The 27,966-nt window shown below is 43.2% G+C and overlaps 2 protein-coding genes across 9 annotated transcripts in view; one reads left to right on the top strand and one right to left on the bottom strand.

Annotated features, from left to right (window-relative positions):
• BMP2K (BMP2 inducible kinase) overlaps nucleotides 1–22,230 on the top strand; it is a 53,110-nt gene extending 30,880 nt beyond the window's left edge. For 2 of the 6 annotated variants that reach the window (XM_080625093.1, XM_080625094.1), the window contains 4 exons: nucleotides 677–834; nucleotides 5,529–5,651; nucleotides 14,494–15,922; nucleotides 16,184–20,109. In XM_080625093.1, coding sequence (XP_080481219.1) covers nucleotides 677–834; nucleotides 5,529–5,651; nucleotides 14,494–15,922; nucleotides 16,184–16,199 — 1,726 coding nt within the window. In that variant the 3' untranslated portion in view covers nucleotides 16,200–20,109. Of the gene's footprint in view, nucleotides 1–676; nucleotides 835–5,528; nucleotides 5,652–14,493; nucleotides 15,923–16,183; nucleotides 20,110–22,092 lie in introns of those variants that run through there. The other 4 variants (XM_080625092.1, XM_080625095.1, XR_013957584.1 and 1 more) reach the window with 3 other exon arrangements.
• A 144-nt stretch (nucleotides 22,231–22,374) lies between these two features.
• Nucleotides 22,375–27,444, bottom strand: PAQR3 (progestin and adipoQ receptor family member 3). Of its 3 annotated transcripts, XM_080625147.1 has the most exons (7): nucleotides 27,254–27,444; nucleotides 26,995–27,157; nucleotides 25,953–26,108; nucleotides 25,063–25,260; nucleotides 23,677–23,767; nucleotides 23,202–23,350; nucleotides 22,452–22,617 (listed from the first exon to the last, which is right to left on the bottom strand). In XM_080625147.1, exons 1-6 carry the CDS (start codon nucleotides 27,436–27,438, stop codon nucleotides 23,208–23,210), a joined length of 936 nt encoding a protein of 311 aa, XP_080481273.1. In that variant the 5' UTR covers nucleotides 27,439–27,444; the 3' UTR covers nucleotides 22,452–22,617; nucleotides 23,202–23,207. The 3 variants fall into 3 exon arrangements, with proteins under 3 accessions (XP_080481274.1, XP_080481273.1, XP_080481272.1); XM_080625148.1 differs by lacking the exons at nucleotides 22,452–22,617; nucleotides 23,202–23,350; nucleotides 23,677–23,767 and adding an exon at nucleotides 22,375–22,430; XM_080625146.1 differs by lacking the exons at nucleotides 22,452–22,617; nucleotides 23,202–23,350 and having other exon boundaries at nucleotides 23,366–23,767.
• Nucleotides 27,445–27,966: the final 522 nt, after the last annotated feature.

The following is a 27,966-nucleotide window of genomic DNA, read 5'->3' as shown; positions in this document are numbered from 1 at the left end:
CGTGGGCTGCAGCTGTGGCCTGCAGAGCCTGGCTGGGCACACAGAGAAATCGGTTAGCATGCAGCAGCTTGTCGATTGCTGCTTTCCTAGTCCCCTTCAGATGAGTAGGTAAGTGGTAGGCATAGTTTGCTAAAATATGCATGAAAGGAAAAACTGATCTGGTCAACAAAGATTTCCTTGGTTGTGTAGATAAGGCTAACACAAGCAGGAGCTGTTATGTCAGCTGGTTAATTGTATCGGATGGAAGTGAGATTCAGAGATGCTTAATGTGTCTGCTAAGAAAAAAATAACTTTAAAAATGATGAAAACTTTAAACTTAGTAGGCTTTTCTGAGGCACACAAGGGCAGTCTTCCATGGCAATATAGAAATGACCACAGGTGAAGTACAGTTTTTGCCCTTGCTTTTCACCTTGATGAAGGATTCTGTGCTTTAGCTACAATTAATAGAGTGGAAGGTAAAAGTCCAAGGATTGTGTACAGAAATGATGTGATCAAACCACATGTTTCAAGCGGTCTGTTTGCTCTTAAATTAGCTTTCAGATGCTTTTGGGCTAAGCTGTTAATGCATATGTTTTACCTCTATGTAGTGTTTTGGCATAGTGAAACATGTCATAGATTGTCACCCTGATAATCCTGTAATGTTTCTCTTTATTTGCTTCCATGACTGACTTTACAGGTCAGATATTCCTGATGCTGAATCAATCACCAGTTACCCAAAGCAGAGCATCAGTAACCCACCTGATATGTCAGGCTGGAACCCATTTGGAGAGGACAATTTTTCCAAATTGACAGAGGAGGAGCTGCTGGACAGAGAATTTGACCTGCTAAGATCAAGTAAGGGACGCTTGAAGGCTTATTTTGCTTCACAGTAAATAAGGGCTGTGTAGTTGCTCAGTGCTTCCAACAAGGGCCTGTCAAGGGCCATGCAGGCTGTGTACAGAGCATTCTTTCAGGGCATTTGAGGGCAGAGTTGGGCCTGTCTTTCTTTCCTTTCCCTTTTGAAAATGTGTGCGATAGGAACTCACAGTCTAAAATCAGTAGTTACTGGTTCAAATACTGCAAAAATGGTAATAGCTCATAAATACTGCTTGTGTCACCGTGGTTGTCAGAAGCTCTTAACAGCAGAGGTATGTTGTCCGACAGGAAAAGAAGTTTGGCTGCTTGCTTTATTCCTTTCCAGCTTTTTTTTTTTCTCTTTCAAACCAGAGCAGAAGATTCTGTGGTTTGCATCTGTCCTTTGAAAATGCCTGAAAGAAAATTGATCTAACACATTATGTTAATGTTTTGTAATGTCCTTTTTGATGAGTGGCTAAGTGTAAGGACTGCTTTATTGTTCTGATATGGCAGTAGTTGAATAAACTTTTTCCTCTTAAAGTCAGTTATCTCCATGTTTTTTACTTGGAATTACTCCTTTCCTTAATTGCTTAACACATGCTTATTGTGGATACTTCCTAAGTGCCACATATATCTTCTAACCATACAAGTGTTTAGACTTGAAGAAGGCTTGAATAAGTTAAAGCTAAATGCTGGGAACTGCTGTCTCTAAATCTCCAGCAGAAAGAACAGTTAACTACTATTACAATTCCATTCTCCAGTTTTTGTACATGTTTGAAAATAGTCTGGAGTTTTAAAAGACTGAATCTACTTAGGCATGATTTTGGCTCAGCTCTTAGTAAAGGTAATTCGATGCATGGAAGAGCCAGATGTGACAATAAACGTCATATACTGTATCAGAAAATAAATGTGACAGCATAGTTTTGCTTGGTAATAACGAGCATTAGGGCTTCTTAGTCACTTGAATACAGAAAGCGCAAAAATTTAAAATGACTCTCTAGACCAATAGCACACTAGGTGGCAGGCTTGGTCACGCATACTATGAGGTGTAGTTCCAGCTTCTTAGGCCTTCTGGCTTGAGATCCAGGGAAGAGGGAGTGTTGCTGGTTTTAATCTCAGAGTGTGTGTGTTGTGTTTACACATAAATACATACATCAAAGACTTCAAGACTTGTTTTTTGTGCCAAAGAGGTTCGAATTTGCCCTGCAGTGCTAATGCCTTTGCTTCAGTCAAAGCAGAAATATTTATATTTTGTCTACTGCTATTTTCTCAAACTTAGGTGGATTAACAAGAAATTGGGGGATTTATTGCACAATTAAGGCTTATATCTGTAAAATTGTCTTTAATTGTATACTACTTCCTGGAGTTTCCTCAGATGTATCTTAAGGATCAAGGCTTTATTCTCTTTGGATGTAGGTTATCTCTTATGAGAGAAATCTTTTGTTTACTACTAGCTAATTTTTTTTTACTCAGTTTTTGAGTTTACTGGGAAACATTTTGCCATCTAGAGGAAGGAGAACTGAAGATACAGGTTTAATAAATGCTTCTTTTCTGTTACTAAACCTGGTTGCTGTCCTGTACTTTATAACTCATGTACAGCATTATGCAAGTTGTCTTTCTGTAATGCTATGTGGTACTAAGTAGCATTCAAAACACTAATCCTTTCTTTCTGCTTCCTAAAGCCTGGTTTGTATTGTTGAGCTGATGCTTTATCCATAAATTATAACTATTTTAATATCTGTCAGATATTTCTAAAGCTGTTGTATTCCTGACAGTAATACAAGAGTAATGAAATCTACACAGCCTTTGTTAGAGGATCCAGATGTCATGAGTTTTTGTCAGGCTGACATTACTGTTGGATTTCGTGCATTTAGTAGCTAAATGTCATAGTGTGTATAGTGATGGGTATTGCTGTGATGATTAATTGCTTTTCCTTTAAAAAGAGAGGTAATTCCTAGAACAGGATACCTTGCTTACGCTTTGTGGAAGTTTTCATATTAAAAAGATGACAATTGCAGTAAAATGTAATGTTCAGTTGAATGAAACTGTCTAAACTGAGCACCTTTGTGGAGAACTTTGATATGGAGTTACACGATGGAGTTTCTGGTTCTTGTGTACACTGCTGTTTCTTTGTTGGTTTTGTTGTCATCATTGATATTAAGGATGATCCAGAAGCAACACATGATGCTGAGATTCTGACATCATTGTGAAGAAATGGATTTCTTACGAAGAGCTCCTGTAACCACTTCATAATCTTTGCAGAGTTGGGAGCCAAGAAAATGAGTTGCCTTTCTCACCAGGGCAAAAATACAGCACAGCCTTCACACTGAATTGCACAAAGATGCTTGTTGGGTCCAGAATCCTCTTGGTGCCTCAGCAGAGACATCTATGTGTCCAAAGCCTACAAAGCTCTTGGTCCATCTCCTTTGCAGTACGTACAGTATAAAGGAGCTACCTGAGCCATCTGTGCAAGGAAGAGCTGTGGTTCTTAACAAGCTTTCTTTGTGCATAAGTGCTGCTTGTACTTCTGAAAGTCCTGAGAGCTGTCTGCTGAGGAGCCTTGCACCTCTCACTTACATGGGAACAGCTGGATTCCTTGTTCATGGTTTTGAATAACTGCACTGTTCTGCAGAAGAGTCTGCTGTGTGACACGCTGCATAATCGTCTCTGGCAGCGGTCTAGGCTGCATTTGTGTGTTTGCTCACTCAGGTGGGGAAGAAAACTTGGCTTTTTATTTTAAGGAGGTGGTGTCTGGAGCATAATACAGTAATACTGGCACTCCTACACATCTGCTTGTGTGAAGCTGGAGGACCCATCTGTCTATCTCTCAAACACTCTGATAGAGAAGTGGATCTTGTTACAAGGTGAACAAATGATACTTGTGCCTCAGAAGACTGAAAAAATGTTTCTTCCTTTTCCAATAGTCTTAGAGCTGATGAATTGACAATTTTTAAATTTTATTTTTGAGGGAAGTGTATCCTGTTACATATGTACCTGGTTGCCATGGAGGAGCGGAAACCTTCTGTTTAATCACTTTACCTCATTTTTCTTGTATGCTTAGCACTTGAATCCATTTTGTTTTCCACTATCTCTGGCCCTTCTGTTCAAGTTGTGAGGTCTGATTATCATCTGGCAGCTTGAACTTGCATGGCCTTGCATGCCAACATTTGTAAGGACTCTGCAAAGAGTAGTTGTTGCACCCTTAAAAGTTATTCTACAGTTTGGCCTGCAAACTGTGCAGCAGTCAACTGGGTTTTCCCCTGGAGGCAAGACAGTAAGGATGACAGAGCGCAAAAGCATCTTCGATTCAGTCTGCATTTATAAAGCAACACACACACACACACACACACACACAAAAAAAAAAAGCCACCAAACCAACCCAAAACCCCAAACCCTTCCTGAGAAGAAAGTGCAGTGTGAGTTCTGAATCAGGAACAAATGCTGCTGTTGGATGTGATGCTCAGCAATTTTTTGTTGTCAGGACTCAAAGCTGATTGTATAAAACACCCAGCTGCCAGTTACTGGTGCATCTCTGCTAGTGTTCTTGGCCTCATGGCTGTGTCAGTGCAGGATAATCTTGTTCATGTTGGTTAGTTGCTACCTATTCCATTATGCATTTGTTGAGGTGAGAGCAACTACTTAATCTCTACACTAGGAGCACTCAGTTGGGATTCTGTTTTATGCCTGTAATGAAACAACTCTCACTTGCATTTCTTTGGAGAGTCTACTGGTAGGTAAAAGGCAATTCACTTTATGGACACTTGAATATGAACAGAACAACTTGTCTGTGAAAAATGGTGTGTAATTCCAAAACTCCTGGGCTTTGTACAGAGGGTTAATAGGCATCTGTCTGAGGGAGATGAGCTTGCTCTGTCATTCCTGGTGGTTGTCTTAGTAAAGCCTACTGGTTTCTGTGTTGAAGGACTGAATAGAAGACATACAGGTAGCTTTATATGTCAGTAGGGTGCAGTTGAGCTGCTTCTCCACAGTGGCAAATTGTCAAGAAGGTTGTGCTGCAAATGGCTTGGAAGAGCAGCAGCTTGCTGTGGGAAAGGGGGAAAGTGAAAAGCTGTGTCTTCTGCATAGAGCATGTAGGGTGTTTGCTGAAGATGCAATGTATGTATGTATCAAAATATGTTGGCTGATGGGCCTTGCAGGACCCTCCTGAGTTGTGGTGTGGTGATTGAGCTGGATGGGCTCGATCTTAACAGCGATGTTAGAATCTGAGCTTAGACAGAAGGACTTGTGTTTACCATTCCTAGTGCTTCAAATATCTGACTGTGTTAAAAAACCTTTTGTATGTCACTTTATAAAAGGAAAAGAAAATAAAATTGTGTTTTAAGGGTTGAAGATGGTACAAAACTGATGCTATGTTTCTCTATATTATGACACTCAAATTGATTTTGTTTGCTATCAGATGTTACAGGCTTAATAAAAAGTATTCCCAGCTGTTTTGCTGTGGTTGTCAACTTTCCTCTTTTTCTGGCAAAGGGTGGCCAAAACTGTGATAAAATTGATGATTCTATGTTTGAAGTAAATGTAGTGCTTCTGACTTGAAAACCTCAAAGGCACAGATGTACACAGAGGTACAAAACCTCAAAAGCACAGAGAGGTACTTTTTGCGTAGGCATAAGACCTGCCATTTTTATTTTATTTTATGTTTCGTTCTGTTTTGTTTTTGTTTTATTTTACAGGCAGGCAGCAGCCTGGACAGGACAGGACAGCATCTTCAGATAAGAATGTGGAGCCACATTCTGCTCCACAGAAAAATCCTCCCGAAGATCCCTTTGGTTCTGTTCCTTTCGTTTCTCACCCAGGCAAGTTACATCTGTAACATCACTACCTCATATATATGCACTCATACATATATATATATATGTGTATATATATCTGTTGAAGTATGTACATGCAGTTAATGACCAAAGAATGATACTGCCTTGTGACAGTAAATGAGTTGAATATTTTTTTAATAATGTTGATTTTCTCAAAAACCCACTTCTGCACGCCCAACTCCTGGTACTTGTACAGTGTACAGACTAGGTAGTCTCCACAGTGCAGTTACATTGGACCAGTGCAGCACGAATCACTTGCATAGAACTAGAAGTGATTTTGCTAAAAGCAAATTACTTGCTAAGACCAAATCTTGTTATTTCCCTGTAGTCTGCTTTCAACTAAAGTTCAGTTCTCCAGCTAAGCTAAGACTGTAAAGCTTCTGCTGCATTTAATGCATAGTTTCTGTCCACATTGAGTCCAAACAAATTATTTTGTGATCTGTATATTTGGAGGGGAGAGGGGGATTCATGACTGTGTTTCAGCTCAGCTTTGGTTTGGCCATGGATGGAAGTGAAAATAACACTGTGCAAATGTTGTCTGTGAACATGCAACCGTGCCTCATCCTGCAATTTCATGGCCAGTTTTAAAATTTGCTTGATCAACACTTCAATAATTGCTTTTGATACCTGTAGTAGACGGATACTCGTGGCAGACTCAAGCCTACATGACAGTTAAATAGTAGAAGGAATTTAAATAGCTTATGGAGCCACCTAAGTTTTGTTGAGAGTGCTTGTGTGGTAAAGGTGCCTTAATATGACTCGTAAAAACTCTTCTAGTGGAAGTTCAAAAGCTCAGATAACTTGCCTTAAAATAAATCACTTTAGGTCAACCTAAGTTAGCCTCTGTATTTCCTTTTGCTTTCGTCTTGCATTCCTGAAGGTCATCTACTAGGGCTGCTTAATGCTCACAAGTGTTCTTGTGAAGAGTGACTAGGATAACACTGTTGTATTCTGCAAGGTAATTTGTGAAAGTACCTCTGCATCCGTGTCTGCTCCTGTTGTTAGGAAGACTTGAATTAGTTCTATTTGGTATGTTACTGCATTCCAGTTTCTCCTTTTCTTCTGTTCGTTCATAAAGGAAAAGTTTGCGTTTTGTCATCTTAATATTGAGTAGTTCAAAACAATGTGAAAGCAGTTCTGAAGGAACGTTTGCTCTGTAGGTGCAGTTTCTAGTTTGGAAGGGTTTACCCAGGAGTCTTTATTGAGAGGTTGCTGTATTGTATAAGTGACCCTAAATTACATGCCACAGGAATAGTAATAGTTATAATTAATCTGAGATGGTGACTTAGTCTCCTGTCTTGAGTATTCATAACCACGCGTCATGGGATGATTTGGTTTCATTCCTTGCTTTAAGTCTTATTGCTCATTGCTGTTTTTCAGATAGTTACAATATAGCTTATATTGTAAATGAATGGCTTCACTGTAGCATGTTGGATGTTTTATTTTTATTACTTGGAATCCAAATTTTAATTCTTGACATACTGAAAACCAAGGGGAAATACCTTTTCAGAAAAAAAGTTAAAAAACAAACCAATTGAGTTATGCCTGAAAAAAAGACTTCTTGAAAAATGTTGCTTATGAATTATCTCTTTTACTTGGAGGGAAAAAAAAAAAAGATACATTTTTCAATAGCCTTTTTTCTGCTGACTTTGGAACTAGAGTTTAAGTGTACATACTGGCTTGATTTCAAGGAAGGGGTTTTTAATTGTTTTAACAGTGAATTACACTTAGCAACCAAATCAGATTTGATAAATGTTCAAATCTGAAGATCTGTCTGTTAAAAGCTGGTTTGTTTTCCCCACAGAGTTCTTCAAAATGTCTTGAAATGAGCTGTTGTAAGACAAGGAAGAAAAAGGGAGCAGTGTTGACTTAGACATATTTTATTTCTAGTTGAAGGTTGTCTAGGACAAACTTGGCAAATGTCCCTAAGATTTAATATTTCTTCTTGTACTTCACATCTTTGTATAATATGTTCTTTCTGATTTGTTCCTTGTGATAATAAAAGATTTAACTGAGAAGTAAGCTGCATATGTACCTTACTCAGGGCGTCAGGGGGAAGTTCCTGAATAGGAAGTGGAACAGGTTTAATATCTTGAGCACAATTCCAGTCTTTGGGTGGGAGCCTGTCCTGATCTATTGAGCAGAAGTTTCACCTCCTTGCTAATGATGCAAATACAGAGCATTATCATTACTCACCCAGGTTTAACTCTGCTGAATCTTGACTGCTTGAATTGTCATGATTGGTATTACCACTACAAAGTATTCAAAAATAAAGAGAAAATTCTGCTTCCTTAAAACATGACAGTTTCTATTGAAGGTGTTCTACTGTATTACCAACCTTGGAGCTGGAATTCTGTTCTTTCTGCTTTGGTTATTTTTGCTGTGCAACATGGGTCTCGGGTTCATAAATGTTGCATATGGGAGTGTAGCTCAGAGTCATTCAGAGTACTTATTTTGTTTCTGAGGTCTAAGGGTTCTCTGCTAAAAGCAGTTAAATACAAAACTAACTTCTATCATCTGAGTGAGACAGCAGCAAGAAGGAGGTGGTGTATCATCTTTTGACTTAACTTCACATGAAGTGCTGGTAGTCTAGCAAAGTAAGTGCTAGCAGGTAACTCTTACATGTGTCTCCAGGAAGGTGATGCAAGGGAGATGCAGAGGGTGACATTTGAAACCTTTTATCATCGCTGGCAAAAAATGTGGGGTGCTGCAAGTGGTGAGCCCTTGGGAGTTTCCCTGTGGAGCTGAGAGGGCATTTCAGGCCACTGCTGCTGCAAGGATCACTGGGAAGGAGAACCTGGAACTGGATGGACTAAGGGTGCGTCTCCACCAGAGTGTCTGTGCCTGTTCTTCTTGGAAAGCCAGCAATGTGTGATTTAATGTGCTTCACAGGGGGCAAACAGTGGTGGGAAATGACTTAGCATACTTGTTGGGTTCCTCATTGGAAAACAGTTGATCATGTAGAAGCACTTACTGTTAGCCACATGTGCTGTATATACTAATAAAAGTGTTTTCACAAGGACTGCATGTAAACTTGCTATACACACTATTTTATGCATAAATGTGGAAAATAGTAATGACTTAGAACTTGAAATAGCTGGAAATGAAAATTGGTTTGGAATTCTCTCTCAATGCTCAATCTGGTAGAAATAAAAGTAACCCTGCAAACATGTTGGGGAAAAAGAGAGAAGAAAGCACAGCTGAATAGCAAGTTAATGAGGCCTAGAGGACAGGCACCAAACATGTGGAAAACAAGATCTGGTTCTTGAACGTCTGAAAAACTAGATGGTGACAGTGGAAGAACTGGCTCCTGTGGTCATCATTTTGGCATGGAAGCTTTTGATGCAAGTTTGTGTTAACCAGCTGTGTTGTAACGTCCTTTGTTAACATTGAGTTTCAGAAACTCGGAAGACACACATTTTCTGCTATTTTCAAATTAGAAGAAGGAAATGTCATCAATATAATATACTTTGCTGGGTGGTACTCAGTGACCTTTTTTCATCTTATGTTAGTTTACAGTAATAGTTTCCACTGTTTTTTCTAATGTACATAGGTAACCCCTTCCCTGTCACTGCATACATGTTTGCTGTGCAGAGACTGGGGATAAAAAGTAAGTTTAGTTCTGTAGCAGCTTCCTTGTGTCTTCCAGGCTTCCTGCACTCAGAGACTTGATTGTGTCTTCATATGATCCTTATAGGTTTCTGTCTTGGAATAAGAGCACTTCTGTGGTGTGGTATGTAATTTGCTACTGGCAGCTGCATGGACTGTGGTAGAACAATGGAAACTGGCTGGGGACTTGGCCACAACATGGCCTTGAAAGGACTCTGCTGCAATAGCTGATTGTGAGCATTCACTGTGTTAGAGCAGGAAAGTATGTTCTTCTGGCATGAAGAAACATGGCTGACAAGTGATCATGTGGTTACTTTTTCATGTACTGCTTCTAACTCTGTTTCAAACCACTACTGCAAGTTTCTGTGCCATGACTTTGGAGCCCTTGGGCTACTGTGTAGTCTGGAGTAAGGTCCTTTCCAACCCGAACCAGTCTGTGATTCTGTGAACAGGCTCTGCATCAGATGAGGTATAGAAGATGGCATGAAATCTGCCTGGCAGAACTTTAACTTAAGTACAACTCATTACAATTGAGGAAGAAACTACAAACGTGAGCACAGAAGAAATAGAAAGGCTTGAAGGCCCTTTCCTGTGCAACGCTAAACCAGCTCATGTCATCAGTTCATGTTTGATTTGGGTATTTATGTACTTGAGCTGCTTATTAAAAGACACCCAGACCTGCAACTTGATGTGGCTGCTGTACAATGTCCCAGATGTAGGTAACTTGAAAGTTAAAATAAGTTTGTATAAATATGAATGAAAGTACTGTTCAATGAAAATAACTGCATATGTTATTTCATAACCTCTCCTTGGCTATGGTTTCATGTATTCATACTAGCTGAATGCTGGTTCAGACAGATAATTTTTAGACTTAAGTTTTTCTAGCTAGCATTTCAGAAGTAATTCAAACTTATTCACACATCAGAAGACAAAATCTGTGTGTGCTCGGGCTAGGCCGGTGGTGTGCTTTGTCACTCCAAAATGATTATTTCTTTCTTTGTCTCAAATCTTAGGGCAGTCATGGTCACCTTTCACTTCTGTTGTATAACACTCTTCAAGCTGTAGACTAATTATTTGAAAGAGTATCTAAGCAATAGCTATTTTATTCACCCCTTTTTGTTCTTGAAAATAAAGGTGGTAAGCAGGGACTTGGCCACAACATGGCCTTGAATGGCCTAACCACTACAATACTCAGCAGCTGCTGCTCTGGCTGCTGTCAGAACAACAGTGCAGATTTAGTTGCAGATCTGTAATCCTTGGGCCTGACATGTGGCGAATTGTTGTGCAGTGATGGTGGCAGTATGTTACCAATTCCAAGGAAGCTTAAAGCTCTTTGCCACCCCCCCTCCAGTACCCTAAAATGATGAACCAGCAGAAGGCATGTAATTACTGCAGTTGTTGAAGGGAATTCATCCGCTTATAATCGGATGTCTCGAAAAAGAACATCAGAAGAGAAAATTTCCTTGAAGATTGGGATCATCTTATATGATTAAAGATGTTCCACCTGGCTCGCATTTGGGCAAAGAACAATTGTCTCCTAGGGGATATAAAACTGATTAGAAGCGTAGTAATCTGAACAGCACATTACAAACAGATGTTACTCAACATTCTGCAGCATTTTTCTATAAATACATATCAGAACATGTACATCCATGGCAGTGTTCACGGCCAGGTTGGACAGAGCCTTGAGTGACATGGTCTAGTGTGAGGCATCCCTGCCCATCGGTAGGGGTTGGAACTAGATGATCTTGAGGTCCTTTCCCACCCAAATCACCAGTCTGTGATTTTATAAGCAGGCTCTGCATCTGATAAGGTAGAGAAGATGGCATGAAATCTACCTGACAATGCTTCATTTTTGACATCTAGTTGGTCAGAGCATTAAATAGTCATTAGAGACCTTTTTCCTTTTGGGCATTGTTTCTATTTGTAGTACTTTGTGTAGTTTGGTAACTTCTTCAGAAGAGGGGGAATGGTGGTGTGTAAAAGGCAATTATTGTCATAGGTTTAAAACCTATAGCTTAGTGGAGGATAGTGTTGTTTTGTTTGGTTTGGATACCAGTTTGCTGCTATTTTCTCCCTATTATTAGGACTAAACCAAATTCATTGCAGATTAGATGTGGTGGCTGGAAAAATCAATATCCTTGCAATATCTCCAAGTGGCTTTAGAATGGAGATACTTGAGAAGACTTTTTCCTCATGTGTAGGGACAAGCACTTATGAATACACAGGCTCTGTATCTACTATAAAACAGGAATCTTCAGCAAGGGGAATTGCTCAATGAATAGTTCTTGTCTTCATCCAAGTTTCCTGGATACGGTAGTAGACTTAACAGAGGAAATGTAGGATGCTAATATGGATTCCTTAAAAACTAGGCTGTCTGGATGACTGATTCCCAAAATTGTTTCCTGCATATCGTCAGCAATGACAGTTCTAGGTGTGTCTATTAAGACCTTTTGCAGTGGTTTTTGTGTCAGCATGAGTACATTGAGTATTGTTTGGGAACCGCTTTAAGGGTTTTGGTGTGTGTTTTCAAGTCCTGCTTGATCTGTGTTCTGTCCAGAGAGGTCTGCTACTGTGAGCTAAACATCCTGTGGCTTAAATCACTTGTTCAGTAAGTCAGCAGCTGTTGGTAGTTGGGGTTTTGCCTTCTTGTTGTTCTTTGCAGTTTGTTTTCCAGTGAACATGGCTGTGACAGCAACTGAAAAATATTTAAACTTTTTAGGAAGTCAGGTCTGTTAGGTATACTCTAATTCAGTTCTTGTTTAAAAAAAAAAATAAAAAATCAAAACTTGTTTTCTGCATACGAATTACATACGAAGGTCTAATCATTGCTTGGGAGTGCAAACTCATGGATATGGCCCTACAGAGAAGGCTTGGGGGTGTTTTTGCATAAGTGATGTTAACATCTAGCCTGGAAATACTTCCTTTTTCTTCTCCTTTTAAGTCTAATTGCTTTTATGTTAACATTAGTGTTTCAGTAAATATTGAGAACAGCAGCGTTTGGAAGCTAGAGGGTTATAGAGTGCAATGTGAAGGCTGTACCTTTGGGAAATCTAAAGTAAGCAGCCAAATAATCCAGGTTCTAATTTAGTGGGTGAAGCAAATTTGTAGTGTGTAAAATTACAGTAGATAAGAAGCAATCTGACACCAGAAGCAAAGAAGAAACAACTCAAAGCCTTAATCACTGGATGGTTTTAGTCATTCTGGTCATCTTGTTTTTAAATCCATACATGAAATATATTGCTGAGGAGTTTTTATTGCTATTTTAAGTGTAATTGCAACAGAGCAGAATGGTGACTGGATGAAGAAATCAGCTATTAATTCCTTTAAGAAAGGAAAAAAAAATACTTCTTGTAAAACCTAATATTCTGGCCTAAACTGGAGCATATAAAATAAAAATCTGTCTTGGCCTGGAAGTTGCCTATTAATTTCCTTGTGAAAGCAGAAATTACTTGAGAAATTATGTGGATGTTGTAAGAACAAGAGAGTCAGAGCTGGATTCTGGCTGAGGATTTGTTTCAGAGAAAAACTGGTGTACACATCCATTCCCAGCTTTTTCAATCCTATGAACACACGGAATGAATTAAATTTCAGCAGTTGTTTTTCCAAGCTGTTTTAATTTTGGGATAGGTGAGAGGGTCAGCAGTGTAGTGCTGTGCTGTGGGCAGAGCTTGTTAGTAACTGCTCTAACGAGGAACAACCCCTGCCTTGGGTTTATGTCAGGTAGGAGAGGTGTAAGAAGTAAGTACCCAGAACTCGAGCTCTACTATTTGGTGTAGTGTATTGGTACGTGGCTGTTCCTAGGTGGATCACCATGAACTTGGTGCGCTTGTCAGGCAAGCAGAGGCTGTGGAAATACAGTTGGTTTTGCTATTTTTCTGGTTCCCAGCTGAAGGTTGGAACCCACATAATACTCAGCCTGGAGTGACTATAATACAGTCTCGCTTCAAGGGATTGCAGATCCAGAGAAACTACTGAAAATTTGAGTGTAGACACATCAATTATCATTGCTGTTACTAGCATTAATTGTTCACCTACCTGAAAAGAGGTCATAGTGGGATGGGATTAGTCTCTTATCCCAAGTAACAACTGATAGGACAAGAGGAAATGGCCTCAAGCTGCACCAGGAGAGGTTTAGACTGGAGATTAGGAACAGTTTCTTCACTGAGAAGGGTGGTCAGGCATTGGAACAGGCTGCCCAGGGAATGGTCGAATTGCTGTCCCCAGAAGTGTTCTCAAACTGCGTAGATGAGGCCCTCAGTGACATGGTTTAGTGGCCTTGGCAGTGCTGGGGCAAAGGTTGAACTTGATGATCTTAAAGGTGTTTCCAACCTAGTTGGTTCTACAATTTGGTTATGCTTTCTGAAAGTTGCGTGGCTGCCTTGTGATCTGTGTCCTACGGAAACAGACATCTCAGGAGCAAATATGCTTTCCCCATCGAAGACCAAGTGTTTCCTCCTTCTCTTCAAATAAAAATCTGACAGTTAACACTCCTGAAAATATCTTTGTGCAGCAACAGGGCTCCAACATAGGGAAGAACCTGTTTTGCCTGAGTCTAAGTGCCATATGCATGCTCTGCATGGTCTTGCTCTCTGTTTCGTCAGTTGGTGTGAAGTATTTCTAAGCCAGCCACCCTTCAAAAGTCATCAGTGAATTGTTCTTTTAGCTCTAGTTTTCAGATAATTATTTACTATTAAAAAAAAAAGGGGGAGGATAAAGGTGTCAGAGTAAAATAAATAAATTTCCTTCCTGTAGAGAAACTGGGCTGACAGATCCTGTTTAGAAACAAACAAGAACACTGTGCTCTCAAACTGAAGTTAAAGCAGTAGGGTTTGGGGGGGGGGGGGGGGGTTGGTCTTTTTTTTTTGTATGTGTGTCTTTTTTTGCTTATATTGCTATGCTAGAAGTTAGAAGGGGCTAATTGTGGAGATTCAGTATCACTAAGGGTTTGAAGCTGCATTGCGTATGTCAGTATTGCCTCACTTATCTGGCTGTATGGTAAAAACCTTAGCGCTGTGGGTCAGTCTTGACGGATCTTTTGAAAAGGCACCTTAATAGCTTTCACTGTTGTTTGAAATGATGGATACGGGTTTTAGCTCATTTCTCTCAGTCTGCACAGAATAGATGTTTGCTCTGTATGTGGCTATGGTGTGTGTGGAACAAGTACTGACTTTGAGTGTATTTCAAGTTGTGTTTTGTGTTTCTCTTTGACCTGCAGGTTCCCCTAGAAAACCAGCTGATAACTCGGCTGGTAATCAAGGAAATAACTTAGGGATGCCAAGCAAGGCTGGAAAGCTGAGCCATGCTTTTAGAGATCCCCAGCCGGGAAGGAAGACTGCAGAGGGACAAGTGACAAAAGGTGGCGATGAGTCAGAGAGTGATTTTGAGTCTGATCCTCCTTCTCCCAAGAGCAGTGAGGAAGAAGAAGAACAGGAGGATGAAGAAGTGTTGCAGGGAGAGAATGGAGACTTCAATGATGACAATGATACAGAACTGGAGAATTTAGGCCACAGACCTCTCCTCATGGACTCTGAGGAAGAGGTGGAGGAAGAGGAGGAAGAGAAGCAAAGTTCTGACTCTGATTCTGACCGTACTAAGCAAAAGTGTGTGGAAGGGCTCCCAAGTGGTAGGTTCAGAGATGGTGTTGGCAGTGGTGAAATCAAAGAACCCACTTCAATGCGTAAGTCCTTGTCTGAGGTGCAAAGTACTATAATCCCAGTGAGCCCTGGCCAAGAATTTGATGTGTTTGGGGCAGTGCCCTTCTTCACTCTGCAGCCTCAGGCAAGAGGGAAGATGGACAAAGATGTCTCTTCTCAGGCAGCTTTTCCCAGCCTGAGCCAAGAGCAGGATGACTTTGATGTTTTCACGAAAGCCCCCTTCAGCAAAAAGGTGTCTCGGCAAGATGGCCACGTGGCAGGAACTGAGCCTCTGCTCTCTCCCACCTCTCCGCGGAGCCTTGATATTTTTGGCTGCACCCCATTTCAGCCTTCCCTTCTCCCCAAGACTGGTGGGAGTAGAGAGGACCTGTTTGGGTTGGTTCCTTTTGATGAGATCACAGGGAGTCAGCAGCAGAAGATGAAGCAGCAGCGTAACCTGCAGAAACTTTCTTCCCGCCAAAGGCGAATGAAGCAGGAGGTCTCAAAGAACAATGGGAAGCGGCACCACGGCACCCCAACCACCACGAAGAAGGCTCTGAAACCCAGCTACCGGACCCCCGAGAGAGCCCGCAGGCACAAGAAAGCTGGCCGCAGGGACTCGCAGAGCAGCAACGAATTCCTGACCATCTCAGACTCCAAAGAGAACATCAGTGTTGCATTGACTGATGGCAAAGATCGAGCCAATCCTCTGCAGGCAGATGAAAGTCTGCTGGATCCTTTCGGAGCCAAACCCTTCCATCCACCAGACTTGCTACGGCATCCCCAGCACCAAGGTTTTGGTGATGGCTCTGGGGATCATGGAGCAGTGGTAGTGGCTGGCAGACCAAGACAGAGCTCCTTGCACAGAGCCATTCATGGTGGGGAGGGGCTGAAAACAGATGACTTTGGTGCAGTGCCTTTCACAGAACTGGTTGTGCAGAGTGCGCAGAGCCAGCAGCAACAGGCACTCGAGTTAGATCCTTTTGGAGCAGCTCCGTTTCCTTCCAAACAGTAAATGCTTCTAATGGGTTTCTCCCCTGCTCCGCCTCTCCAAGTTACTTACTAGAGGTTTTAATTAGTGGAGTAATTTATCTGTTACGGGGACCTGTGTTGTACAGTTTGTTCAAGGAGGCAGGGACAGCTTGCATGGTGAAATTTGGAACAATGGCAAATTCTGATTGGGTTTTTGTTTTGTTTGGGGTTTATTTGGGTTTTTTTGTTTTTTTGGAAAAAAATTAAAACTGACCCAGGAGCATCATTTTGTTGTTGCAGATGGCTCCTGGAATGAAGAGAAATTGGATATGAATAAGACAGACATTGTCTGTCTGTGGCTGGGCCCTGGGACATACTGTTATTCTGCACTTTTGCGTTGCCTTTTCAGTCCTCTGTGATATGCTGCGGTGGAGGGAAGGGGTCAGGCAGAAATCACACAACCAACCTCTTCCGTATGTACAGGTAGGTTACCACTGTGGTGGTGCTTCACATCTTGGTCACAGTAGACCTGAGAACCAGAATCCAGCTTGATTTCCTGGAAGCAGTCAGGAAGAAGTCTCTGCTTCTTAAAAGAAAACTACCTTTATTAATCATGAAAATCAAGAAGCCAAGTCCTCAAGGGGCTGTGGCCCAGAGTTCCAGAGCATGGCTATGGGTCAGGCCCTAGCAGACACCTATGCAGCTGCAGAGATGAAAGGCAGATTTTTTTTTTCCTGTGCCTAAATGTTCGATTTTTATTTGTATTTTACAGTAAGTGCTGTTAATGTAAAATAGCCAACTGGAAGTGTAGAGTTAAAACTGAAGATACAGAGAATATAATGCTTTGTGAGATGAAAAGCCTGAATGTGGGGGAGTAAACCAGCAGGGATGCAGCCAGTGTTTGCAGCACTTTGGAGACTACTCAGTGCGCTGAGAAGAGGCTGGTATACACAGGACATCATTTGGCACATACGGAATGTATCAGATGACTTGTACAGTTGTGAGATGCAACCATCAGATTTACTTGATTGCAAATTGGGATTTGTGTCTGAAAACACCTTTTCTTTTCCTCTCAGATTTTTATTGCCAAGGAAACGTGTATTGTTTCAAATCAGTTGGCTTTTTAAAAACAATTTTATGAAAGGACTAATTTCTTTTAAGTTCTAATGAATCTATTGCTGTACTTAAGCATATTTCTAAGAAAGTTTTGCTAAATGCACTGAGCTTTGAAGAAACTCTCTGCCCCCAACTTTGGGAGCAGAAGCAGGAGGCAGCTGGACCAGTGCACTGCGTTTCACACCGCAAAGCCTTACAGGCAGGACCCTGTCCTGCTCCACCGGACCTTCGAGACACCTGGTGCTGGGAGCATGTGGTGCCCATAGGTGAGGGGAAGGTGATGTGAATGGCCCTGTTGAGGACAAGGTGTTGTTACCATGGTGTTGAAGTGGGTGCTGTGTGTAGGTGCAATGGCTTCTCCGCTGCCTTGCAACTTGTGCCAAGCACGTTGTGACTCGGGACAGTCCATTTGTCTGCCTTTATTCCATGGCAGTTCTACAGAGGAAGTGGAAGGAGATGGTTCCTCTGCTCGACTCAACTTTATATCCTGCTCCGCTGAATGCTGATGAGTGGATAACTGGATGTTTATATACAGAGGACATAAGTGTTTGTGGTAGTGCATCCCCGTGTCGTCCCCTGCCCTGCCTTTCACAGTGAAATATTTAGGGTTGTACTTGATTTTTCTACAAAGTCTCCTGTGGGTTATCCAGGTGTCCTGAGATGTGTGATGGTGGGGGTAGATCCCTGACAATATTTGTTGGAAACAACACATAGGAACAAGTCATTTGACTCCTTTGGGGGTTGGTTTCTTAAAATGCTCCCTTGAATATATGTGAGATTGCTTCCTCTGATCCTGGAATTGGAAAGTAGCTCATCTGTATCTGTAGGTCTTCATTACCTTCATCCTCCTCAGTTTTGTGTTCTCACAGGGTTGATGTGAAATATTTCAGCTGTGCTTGAAGGCTGCCTTGTTCATGCTTTCTAAGCTCTTAAGAGGTTATGAGTAGCAATGTTACAACTCCATTTGCACAGGAGTGTCCTAGACTTTACTACTGCTGTTTTCACCTGTCTGTTTGGTGCCAAAGGCTGTAAGAAGCACAGGCCAAGTTTTGTAGCAATTTCTGATACTCAGGTTAACTCTCTGATTTTCCTTGTTTTCTTTTCTCTGTGTGCTTACGAACTGCTTTCCTACAGTTTCCTTTGGAGCTGTTCCTTCCCTGCCTAGATAGCTGGTGGAACAGAGTGATACGACAAATGGAGCAGATGGGAGAAAACGAAAGGAGAAGAACACAACAGGCAACTGACCCCTGGTTTTTAAATGGAGCTTTCCCTGGTGGAAAAGCAAATGGCCAAGCAGGCCCTGAACTTGGAGCCAGAGGAAGGTGAACAGTGTGCGTTGGGCAGTAGCTCCACTGCCCAAAAGGACACCCAGGGAAAAGGTTTAGTGTGGGCCTTAATGTCTATGATGTGAATGAAGAGTAGGAAATGTGTTTGGTTTTTGTCTGCTCACCCCGAGACTTCAGGCTGAGGTATGCTGCAGGTTTTCCTCGCGTGGCTGGTTAGTTTGGGTTTTGGCAGAGGTTGTGTTCCAGCACAGGAAAGTGAGGATGTCAGCAGAAACTAGAGGTGAGGTAAAAGCAAACTGCAAACCTGAGTTACTCTGAAACTGGCAAGTTTTTCAAAAACATGCAAGTTGTGGCTGATGAGACTTGCTTTCTGATGGCCTTAATAAACCTTGTTCTGCAAATTCTAGTTATGAAACAGGTTTTTGCGTATATTTAAGTTTTATTTCTAGAGTTAAAATTACTGTATCCTTTCTTGTGGCTGAAAAAAGATCAGCATGCCTGGCTAAGTTGATTTTGTAGGGTATATATTGTTTATACACAACTAAACCCAAGTTTGGGTTGAATTTCAGCCAAGATCCACTGGTCAAATGTGATACTGTCAGGGAACACGATATCCTTCAGCCTTTGTGTGCTTGTGACCTTACCTTTAGTACAGGCAAGACCTTGCTGCACTAGACACATACCATATACTGTCTGTGAAGCCAAGAATGGCAAGATAAGTAGCTGACCTTTCCCTTCCAGCTGACACCACTTACTGGTTTTTATAGCTCTCCTTTCAGCACATTGAATGACTGAACCCCAGGCCTTTTAGAATCAGCTGCTTGAGAAAGATTCTGTTGAAAGGTACGAAGAAGTTCTTAATGGTTGTGGTTTTGGAAAGACAAGGTAGTAGTGTTTCCCTGCACACTGTCCCATGCTGCCAGATGTGTGCAACGGCTTTGACTGACCCGCATCACCATGAATACCAGCTTGGGAAGATGGAAATTCTCATTATTCGGGGTGTCCCAACTTAGAAAAACCAAGTACTGTGAAAATAAGTTGATATATTTGCTACTGTGAGAATAAGAGTTTATCTGGAGTTTTTTTATACTATATCGTGTATTTTTATATATGAAAAGTATATATAAAACATACACATGTTCGCACACATCCTGTATCTCTTGGAGTAGCTGTGCTTTTAGTAACACAGCAGCCACAATCACTTCTGTGTGACTTGAGGGAGTGAATAGGAGTGAAAGCACCAAGAGGAAAAAGAAGTGGGAAGGGTGGCTGCTGCACTACTGCTCTGTAGTGCTTATTTCAAAAGGAAAATCAAGGAAATTGTGTGAGTAGCTCAATTTGTGACTAAAGCATCACCTAATATGAAAAGAGCATAAAAACTGTTTTAAAATTGCTGGCATTCAGCTTGTAAGTGCACTTTCCCGAACTACACTTCCACTTCTTGTTAGACTTCAAGTTTCTGAAGCTTTTTTGTGTACCACTAAACAGAGAACTTTAACTTTTTTTGTGCAACTGATGTATGTCATGAAACACTTGCAGTTGTTAAATAAACAAATGTGGTAACAGTGACTTTCACATCTCCTTAGAAGTTTTCACCTTTAGGCTGTAATTCACTTGCTGTAAGCGGTGCTGCTTCTGCTTTTTGTAGCTGCAGGATCCTGTCACTCTTTAAAAACTGTTTTAAGGTACTTTTTTAGTTGCTGCCCAACCAGCTTTCTCTGTCCACCTTGTTAAAAACCTGTTGATCAGATAGTAGTTGCAATTTGTTAGGTTCAATATTACTTGCTAATGCCTACAAAACACTATGTACCCCTAGCAGAATACACTACATGCAGCGCTGGCGTAGTGCAGTTGGAACACCCACCCTGTGCCTCGGTGCTGTGGAAATTCAAGAGCCGGTCCCCCGTCTGTGTAAAACACAGGGGAGGTGACACATATTGTGTGGTTGAGCAATTCACATCTGTGGCTCTGCTGTGTGAGATGCAAGACTGATGTTACTTCAAGGAAATGGCCAAAGTGGAATTTATTTACAGGTTCAGTACATACATAGAAGACCATCATGCAGCTTGATAAAGTTCAGGGTAATAAAAATGTACATCTTGGCAGTCAGTTTCCTGATCCAGTGAAAACTGCTACAGTAGGTAAATACCTTAGAGAACTATCAAGTCAGTAGGCTCTCAATACACAAACACATATTCTTCAAATGTTTTTTTTTCACATAACACTGGAAGTGGGCTTTTCTACTTGCCGGTTCCTCCTCAGGCTTCAGCAGTAGTAATTAGTGCACTTGGAACTGGCTTGGCTGTCAGATTAAAAATAAATAAATAAATAAATCAGTGTTTACACTGAAAGGCTCAAAGTCAGGGAGTTGATTCTCAAAGGCAAAGTCAGTTCTCACTACTTGTTCCTGGAGTTGGAAAAACCACACAACAACCCACTGAACTTAAGAGATGGTTGGCGTTACTCTCCAGCACAGTTGGTGTCCTGCCTTCTCCACCCCTAACTAGAGTTCAGGTGCCTGACAGTAAGATTTCATCAGTTTTCTGTGTCACTGGCACAGCCCTGACAGGGAAGGCTGGGGGAGCTGGGTTGGTGTAGGCTGGAGAACAGGCAGCAGGGGGGGACCCAAGACCAGCTTGTCTGCCCTGAGGATGGCACTGCACCAAGGCAGCCCTCTTCCCCTCCCCGTGAGCTAAAACTTCTGGGGGAAATCCCTCCCTAGAGGGAAGGGAACAGCGATGACAAAGGCGAGAGAGTGCATTAAGGGCTTCTTGCGTGTTACAGAGCTTTTAGCACGTTGCCTTAAGGGTTTACTCCCCTGTGCCTTGGCCTCAGGAGTAAGAGAATTTGTTTGAAATCCTACGAGGCCATATCGGTGTGTTTTAAGATGGCTGGTGTCAGAGGATCACAAAAAATGAAAAGTTTGCTGGGATGCTCTCAAAGGCCACCCTGCAGGTAACAAGGGCAGCTGGGACACTTAATCTCAGACCAGAATGTTTCTGCCTGGCATTAAAGCAGAAACAAGGTTATCTCCTGCTTTTCAACACCAGCCACGCTGATGCCACCTTGTCCTTCAACAGCTCTTCTCCCAGATGAGCCACATGGGATTAAATGGTAACAGCACCTTGAGGCAAGCGAAGGACTCTCCACAGGGCTAATGCTAATGGCTGGATCGTGTGAAGAATCAGCATTTGCTACCACTGTTAATTGGACTCTGAACACAAGCACAACTGCTACACAGAAGTCACTTAAAAACAGATCCTAATCCCCAAATCCAAAGAATTCCAATCCTGTTGGAAAAATGGCACCCGTCAGGTTACAGCTACCTAATAACCTGCTCATTTTGTGTCTCCCTAATGTTTGTTAAGTTATGAACTCCCTAAAGTTTCTAAGAGCTGGTTTCATGACATTCTAAAGCCAAAGGCACCCTTTTTACTGCAGCAGGCTTATGGCAATCAGGTTATTTTCAGTAACAAAGTCTGCAAGTACAGTACTGCACATCCCACAGTAAAAGGCCAACAGACAGTGATTTGAATCCCCAGCAGGTTTCCTACTTGGGATGTGTTATTTCAGCCTGTTAAACAAATGTAACTTTTATTCTTAGCAACTCTACTGATTGCAAGATAGTAACCAAGGGTGAGCACACAGGCTTAGCACTGCTCCTGAAGTACTTTAGAACACCGATTCTAAATTGCTGGAGGGATCTTGAGAGATCTCTTGAAGTAATGGCACTATCTATATTGGCAAGTTTTAGGATCTGAAAGGAAGGGGTGGCTATGGTGGATGACACCTGATCTTGTCTTCCAGAAAAAGAAGAGCTTGTCCAAAGAAGTAAAAGAGATACTCAATATGTTACTGTGCCAATGCTGAAGAAAGTCATTCAGATAAAGATGCTGTGGTTGCAACACGCTGTATCACTGTGATTTAGATCCAGCACCAGGCCCCACAGTTACTGTGGGCATACACACACACAGCCAGGAGCTGTGTCTTAATGATGCACTTGAAGCAAACCTCAATACCAGGTATGTCGGCTGGAGAGCTAAGCAGGTGACTCAGTTCTGTCGTTTTTGTCTCCCAAGCAGAACAAATGCTGAGTCTTACAGTCCATCTTTCCATTGTCTCACTCCAAGAAGACCTATTTTATACTGGAATGCAGAACAGGAAGGAAATGCAGCTCAGATTCCAGGCCACACTGTTCGTTTTTTCAAGCATCACCATAACACAACAGCAACCAGGTAACAGTCCAGAAGTCAGAAAAGGAACTGCCTCAGTGCTTCACCTCATAACTCAGCTCAGCAGGTAAGGTGCAGACCTCAAAGTCAGAAATTTCATCTGAAATACAGTGGGAAACCAAGTTCAGTCACTTACTATCTATATGGAATCACAGAATGGTTTGGGTTGGAAAGGACCTTCAGATGATCTAGTTCCAACCCCCTGCCATGAGCAGGGATGCCTCACACTAGACCATGTTGCCCAAGATTGTCCAACCTGGCCCTGAACACTGCCACAGATGGAGCATTCACCACTGATCAACTCTTACCCGATTAACAAAAAATCCAGCTCAATACTTAGTAGGCTGAAAACCTGACAAAACCTGAGGACAAGACTACTTGGGAACAAAGGCCAATGACAGTTTGAGGCTATTACATTGTGGAACAGAGCTGAAAGGGATCTGGCAGAGCCCTGTCCAGTCTGCTCTAGGACTGCTCAAGGATACTGCAGCCTCATGTAACACAGCAGTAGAAATGAGCAGTCCCTGGCCTCAAGATCACCACTTTTTTCTTTACAAGTGCTACAGCAGCCATCATTTCCTTTGGGGAAGCTAATGAGGGAGATTGACTGAAACTTAGGACAGGATTACTTGACCCTACACTTGTTAGAAAACCCTATTCCCAATAGTATGAGAGCTGCTGTACCTTCACTCACAAGCCTGGGCTATACTCAGGACAGGGCTGGCTGTGTCGGTATTGCATGATGTACACTGTGGACTGATGCCACCAGTACAGCATCACCACCGCAAGGATATGCCACACTTGGTGACTTGAGCCGAGGTAGTTCAGCTGGCCTGTGGGCAAGAGAAAGGGCAGTGGTCAAGTCATTCCATTTGGCAATAACTCATGCTATGCAACTAGCAATCAGTCTCCTCCAGACCTCAACTACACAGGCCACTTGCAGGGAGGCAGCGCGGTTTCTCTCACGAACTTGATCCCAAGTTGTTGGTCACCTTTGGATGCAAGTACACACAGTGTTTTACTCTACAGAACACTTTGTGGGGAATGTGGTCAATCTGTTCTCTCACAGGAAGGTGAGGACTCACAGCAAGGACTGTGACACTGCAGGAAGCTAAACTGCAGAAAAAAAAAAAAACCCATCCAGAAGAGAATTTCCTACCTGGGAAGTATCTTTCTGGAACTTTGGAAATATAGAAGAGAAAAGCTACAGCAGCGATGAAGTACATGACAACTACACGTGGAGCAAACTCCTGCAAAAGAAAAGGAAGCTCTCCTATTCTGGTAGAAAGTAAAAATAGCAAAAAATAAAGTCCTTACAAATGAAAAAGGCATGACAAAATTGCATCTTACTTTACTGCCTATGTTATCTACAGACAAAATCCAAGAGGAAAGCAAATGCCCAAATTTGAGAAAATCTGAATGGGAAGAAACTTGTTTTATCATGCCCTCTCTGCTTCAGTACACAAGCTACTTGGTATTTCTGTGCAGCCTGCAGATGACATGACATCTCTCATTCAAAGGACATCTTCCAGTACACTGAGCTATCACAGCATAAGTGAGACTTCAGTGGAAGATCTCATTTACCAGTTGGGATTCTGCTATACAAGGAGACACTAAATGAGGGAAGATGGGTGGGGGGACACAACTACAGTTTATCTGGTTTTGCAAAAGCCAGTGTCAAGTGCCCTGTCTAAAGACTACATACATTCATAAATGTTGCTCTTCCATGCTCAAGAGCAGCTCCGGACTGGGCTAAGCTTCAGCAGACGCCCAGTGACAGCCCTCCAGCAGAACACAGAAACATAGAATCAAGTAGGTTGGAAAAGACCTTTAAGATCATCTAGTCAAACCTTCACCCCAGGACTGCCATGCACAGTTACTACTCACTCTGAAAAAATAAATGTCTTTTTTTCAGGACAGTTACGTCTCCTGGGGAGCTGCAATATGATTTTGGGGGTATTCATACTGGGGCATAAGTTACTGTCTCCAGCTGCACTGTGCTGGTTGTTCCCCAGAGCATAATTCTAAGTGGTAATAAAACAAGAACAGGAAAATAGTTCGGTTACTTCACAGTGATGTGAAATGATGGCTGTGTAACAGACAAAGACCTGAGTAGGCAAACACTGATTTTTGCTGCCAACCTAGCGGACAGAAGAGGAAGCCAATACTCAATCCATCAGTGTATCCCAGTTCCCCTGTCTCTTCTGGAGCTGTGGCAGCTCCGCAGTCTATTCAGCTCTTGGCTCCTGCCCCTCTCCCTGGGGTGAGCCAGGGTGGAATGTTCCCACAAGGTATGCTCAGTTCTTCACGCATGTATGCCCAGTCACCCTTGCATCCAGTTTTCCTTCTCACAGTGCACTTTTACATCAGATCTATTCTACTCAACCTGTTCACTGCTTCTCAATAAACTTCTAAGTGATTGCATTTAGATTGGATGGTCTGAAAGAAGTCTGTGCTGCTTCCCCCTCATTTTCCAAAGTGTAAGAGGACAGAAGGAAAAGCAAAAGGTAAAAGGGAACCTTATTTCCTTCTTTTTCTCTTTTACCTGTACAATAGATGCACCAATGCCGCCATTGAGCCAAACCCAGTGGATGGTGGGAATGATTCCGTATCCAGACACGGAGCAGAAAATGATGGAGCGAAGTCTGTGCCACTGCTGTGTGAGGTAACTGGGATGAATTTGAGCAAAAAACACTGCCAAGATCATTGCCAGCACAGTGATTAAATATACCTGACGCCAGTACTGAGGAAAAAAGAAACAAAAGCAAGTTTGTCAGTTTTCTCATCAGGTGTAAAAGTAAACTATGGGTAGAAAGCTCACAGTATGAAATATAATGATATATCAAATCTCCTGTCACTGCTGTGAGCACCAAGAGAGGGGGTTTGAATTGAATGGACTTGTGAATTTACTGACAGCAAGGGGAAAGGATTCTGTCCCCCAGGTACACATGTCAGAACATGCGGTGCCTTCATTTTAAACCCACCTCTCCCTTGGCAGACTTGTTCAACTGCAGGCATGGAAGTAGTCTAGGCCTTCAAAGGGGAACCCGTTTTACTTGACCTCTATCAGATCAAGAGAAAATGAGCTCGTTTCTGCCTCATGCAAGCTATCTAATGGGAAATGATGTTTGAACTACTTGTGATGGGGACACATCCCATCATCAGTCTCAGGCCTCTGACAAAGACAGGACCTGAGACATGTACTCTGCCTTCATATGAATTCAGGTATTTTCTTGAGGCTTACGTAAGTGACAGCCTGAAAGGAAATCTCAATTTGCACATCACTTCAGGATGTGGAGTTCTGTCTGAAAGGAATTTGCTTCAGTTTCCATCACTGCCTCCTGCCTACTGTTCACCCTGTAAGTAACCCACTTCCTACAGTGTGGAAGCTATGCCACTGAGACCACAGGAACTAAACAAGCACTTCAGACTTACATTATTACAGTAAAATGCATAAAAGACGCCTGATACATAGCAGCCCAGGATCCCAATGGAAATTCCTGCATAATCTAATGCCATCCATCGCCGGCTGGTTTTCTCAGAGCGGTGACAACAGAAGAGATGATATCCTACTGAGCAAAGCATGCACACCTAGGCAAAGGTTCAAACAGGGATGCATTAATGTCTTAAATATTAACAGAGGCTACAATAAGCTTAAGCTCTGAACTTTAGAGCATGCTACTGACCCCACACACGTTTTGCAGTGCAACCTGGTGTAGGCAATTGTGGTTCCTGTCAGTAATCACGGAATGGTTTGGGTGGAAAGGACCTTAAGATCATCCAGTTCCAACTCCCTGCCATGGGCAGGGATGCCTCACACTAGACCATGTCACCCAAGGCTCTGTCCAACCTGGCCTTGAACACTGACAGGGATGGAGCATTCACCACTTCTTTGGGCAACCTGTGCCAGTGCCTCACCACCCTCACAGGAAAGAACTTCTTCCTTAGATCTAACCTGAACTTCCCCTGTTTCAGTTTAAATCCATCACCCCTTGTCCTATCACTACAGTCCCTGATGAAGAGTCCCTCTCTGGCATCCTTATAGGCCCCCTTCAGATACTGGAAGGTTGCTCTGAGGTCTCCATGCAGCTTCTCCAGGCTGAACAGCCCCAACTTTCTCTGCCTATCTTCATATGAGAGGTGCTCCAGCCCCTGATCATCCCCGTGGCCTCCTCTGGACTTGTTCCAACAGCTCCATGTCCTTCTTATGTTGAGGACAGCAGAACTCTACACTGTACTCCAAGTGGGGTCTCATGAGAGCAGAGTAGCAGCACAGCATCACCTCCTTCGATCACGCTGCTTTTGAAGCAGCCAACACACGGGTGGTTTCTGGGCTGCGAGCGCACACTGAAGCCGACTCATGTTCAGTTTCTCATTGACCAGCACCCCCAAGTCCTCCACAGGGATGCTCTCAATCACTTTTCCACCCAACCTGTAGCTGTGAGCCTTCTTGCTGATGGCTCTCCCCGGCCCCTACCTGGAAGCAGAAGAGGCAGACGGAGCAGATGACGAAGTCCTCCCGGGAGGCTCTGGCGGCCGGCAGCACAGCTGTCAGGTCATAGATTCCCAGCGTGAAGAAAAGGACAAAGCCGAGCAGGTGGCTCCAGATGTTGACGGTCTCGTTGGAGAGGATGAAGAGACTGTGAGGAGACAAAACGGGGGAATGCGGGTGAGCCGGGGTCTGGGCCCGGAGCGGCACGGGACGGGACGGGTCGGGTCGGGGGTTGTATCCTCACCTCTTGAGGCAGAGGCGGGAGGGTAGGTAGGCCCGGTAGCCGTCGGTGATGTAGGGGTTGTCCTTCAGGAAGACGGGTATCTGCTCGTAGGTGTAGAGCCGTATGCCACGGGGCACCAGCACCGGCCAGTACTGGTAGCTCCCCAGCTCGATGTAGTGTGCGCTCCGCAGCAGCTTCTGGTGCATCCTGCCCGCCGCACCAGACGGGACCTAAACCCCCCGGCCCCCCCCCCCCCCCTCCGCGGGGACGGGACCCCAGGGGCACCGGACACCGGCCGGGCGATGCGGGCAGGAGAGCGGCCGCGGCGACAAGTGATGGCGTCACAGCACCGCGACAGCGCCGGCGCTGTATCGGCAGTGCGCGGCTTCGGGCTGCGGGCACGTGGGGGCGCTGTTCTCTGGGGCACGTGCGGCGGCAGTTGGCGGGATCCACCCTCCACGCCTCCGGCGGGTCCCCTTCAGGGCCCCGATCCCCTCAGGGCCCCGCGGCACCGGCTCCTCCGGCCGCAAGCTCCCCTCTCCCGGAATGGAAGTACTGCAAGTAACAGCATTGCTTGGTAGTCATTGTGGGAACGGGTAATGCGGCCTTTACAGTTCTCATAGTGTGCTTTGTATGATAAGGTTGCTGCTTGTTACTGCCAGTCCTATCATGGGAGAGAAGGTTGTCTAAAGGAGATGGTCTAAAAGGTCCTCTCTGAGCCTTGTCTAGTCTGG

This window comes from Psittacula echo, assembly GCF_963264785.1.
Source record: "Psittacula echo genome assembly, chromosome: 1".
Lineage (NCBI taxonomy): Eukaryota > Metazoa > Chordata > Aves > Psittaciformes > Psittacidae > Psittacula > Psittacula echo.
This window is presented reverse-complemented; position numbering and strand designations above follow the sequence as displayed.

Bases quoted from the DNA above. Each gene is read 5' to 3' on its own strand.
- PAQR3 (XM_080625146.1), bottom strand. From the start codon at position 27,438: ATGCACCAGAAGCTGCTGCGGAGCGCACACTACATCGAGCTGGGGAGC. The intron at 25,261-25,952 runs GTAAGTCTGAAG...TTTTTTCCTCAG, and splicing joins ATGCATTTTACTGTAATAAT to TACTGGCGTCAGGTATATTT. The intron at 23,768-25,062 runs GTAAAAGAGAAA...TTTCTTTTGCAG, and splicing joins TTGGTGCATCTATTGTACAG to GAGTTTGCTCCACGTGTAGT.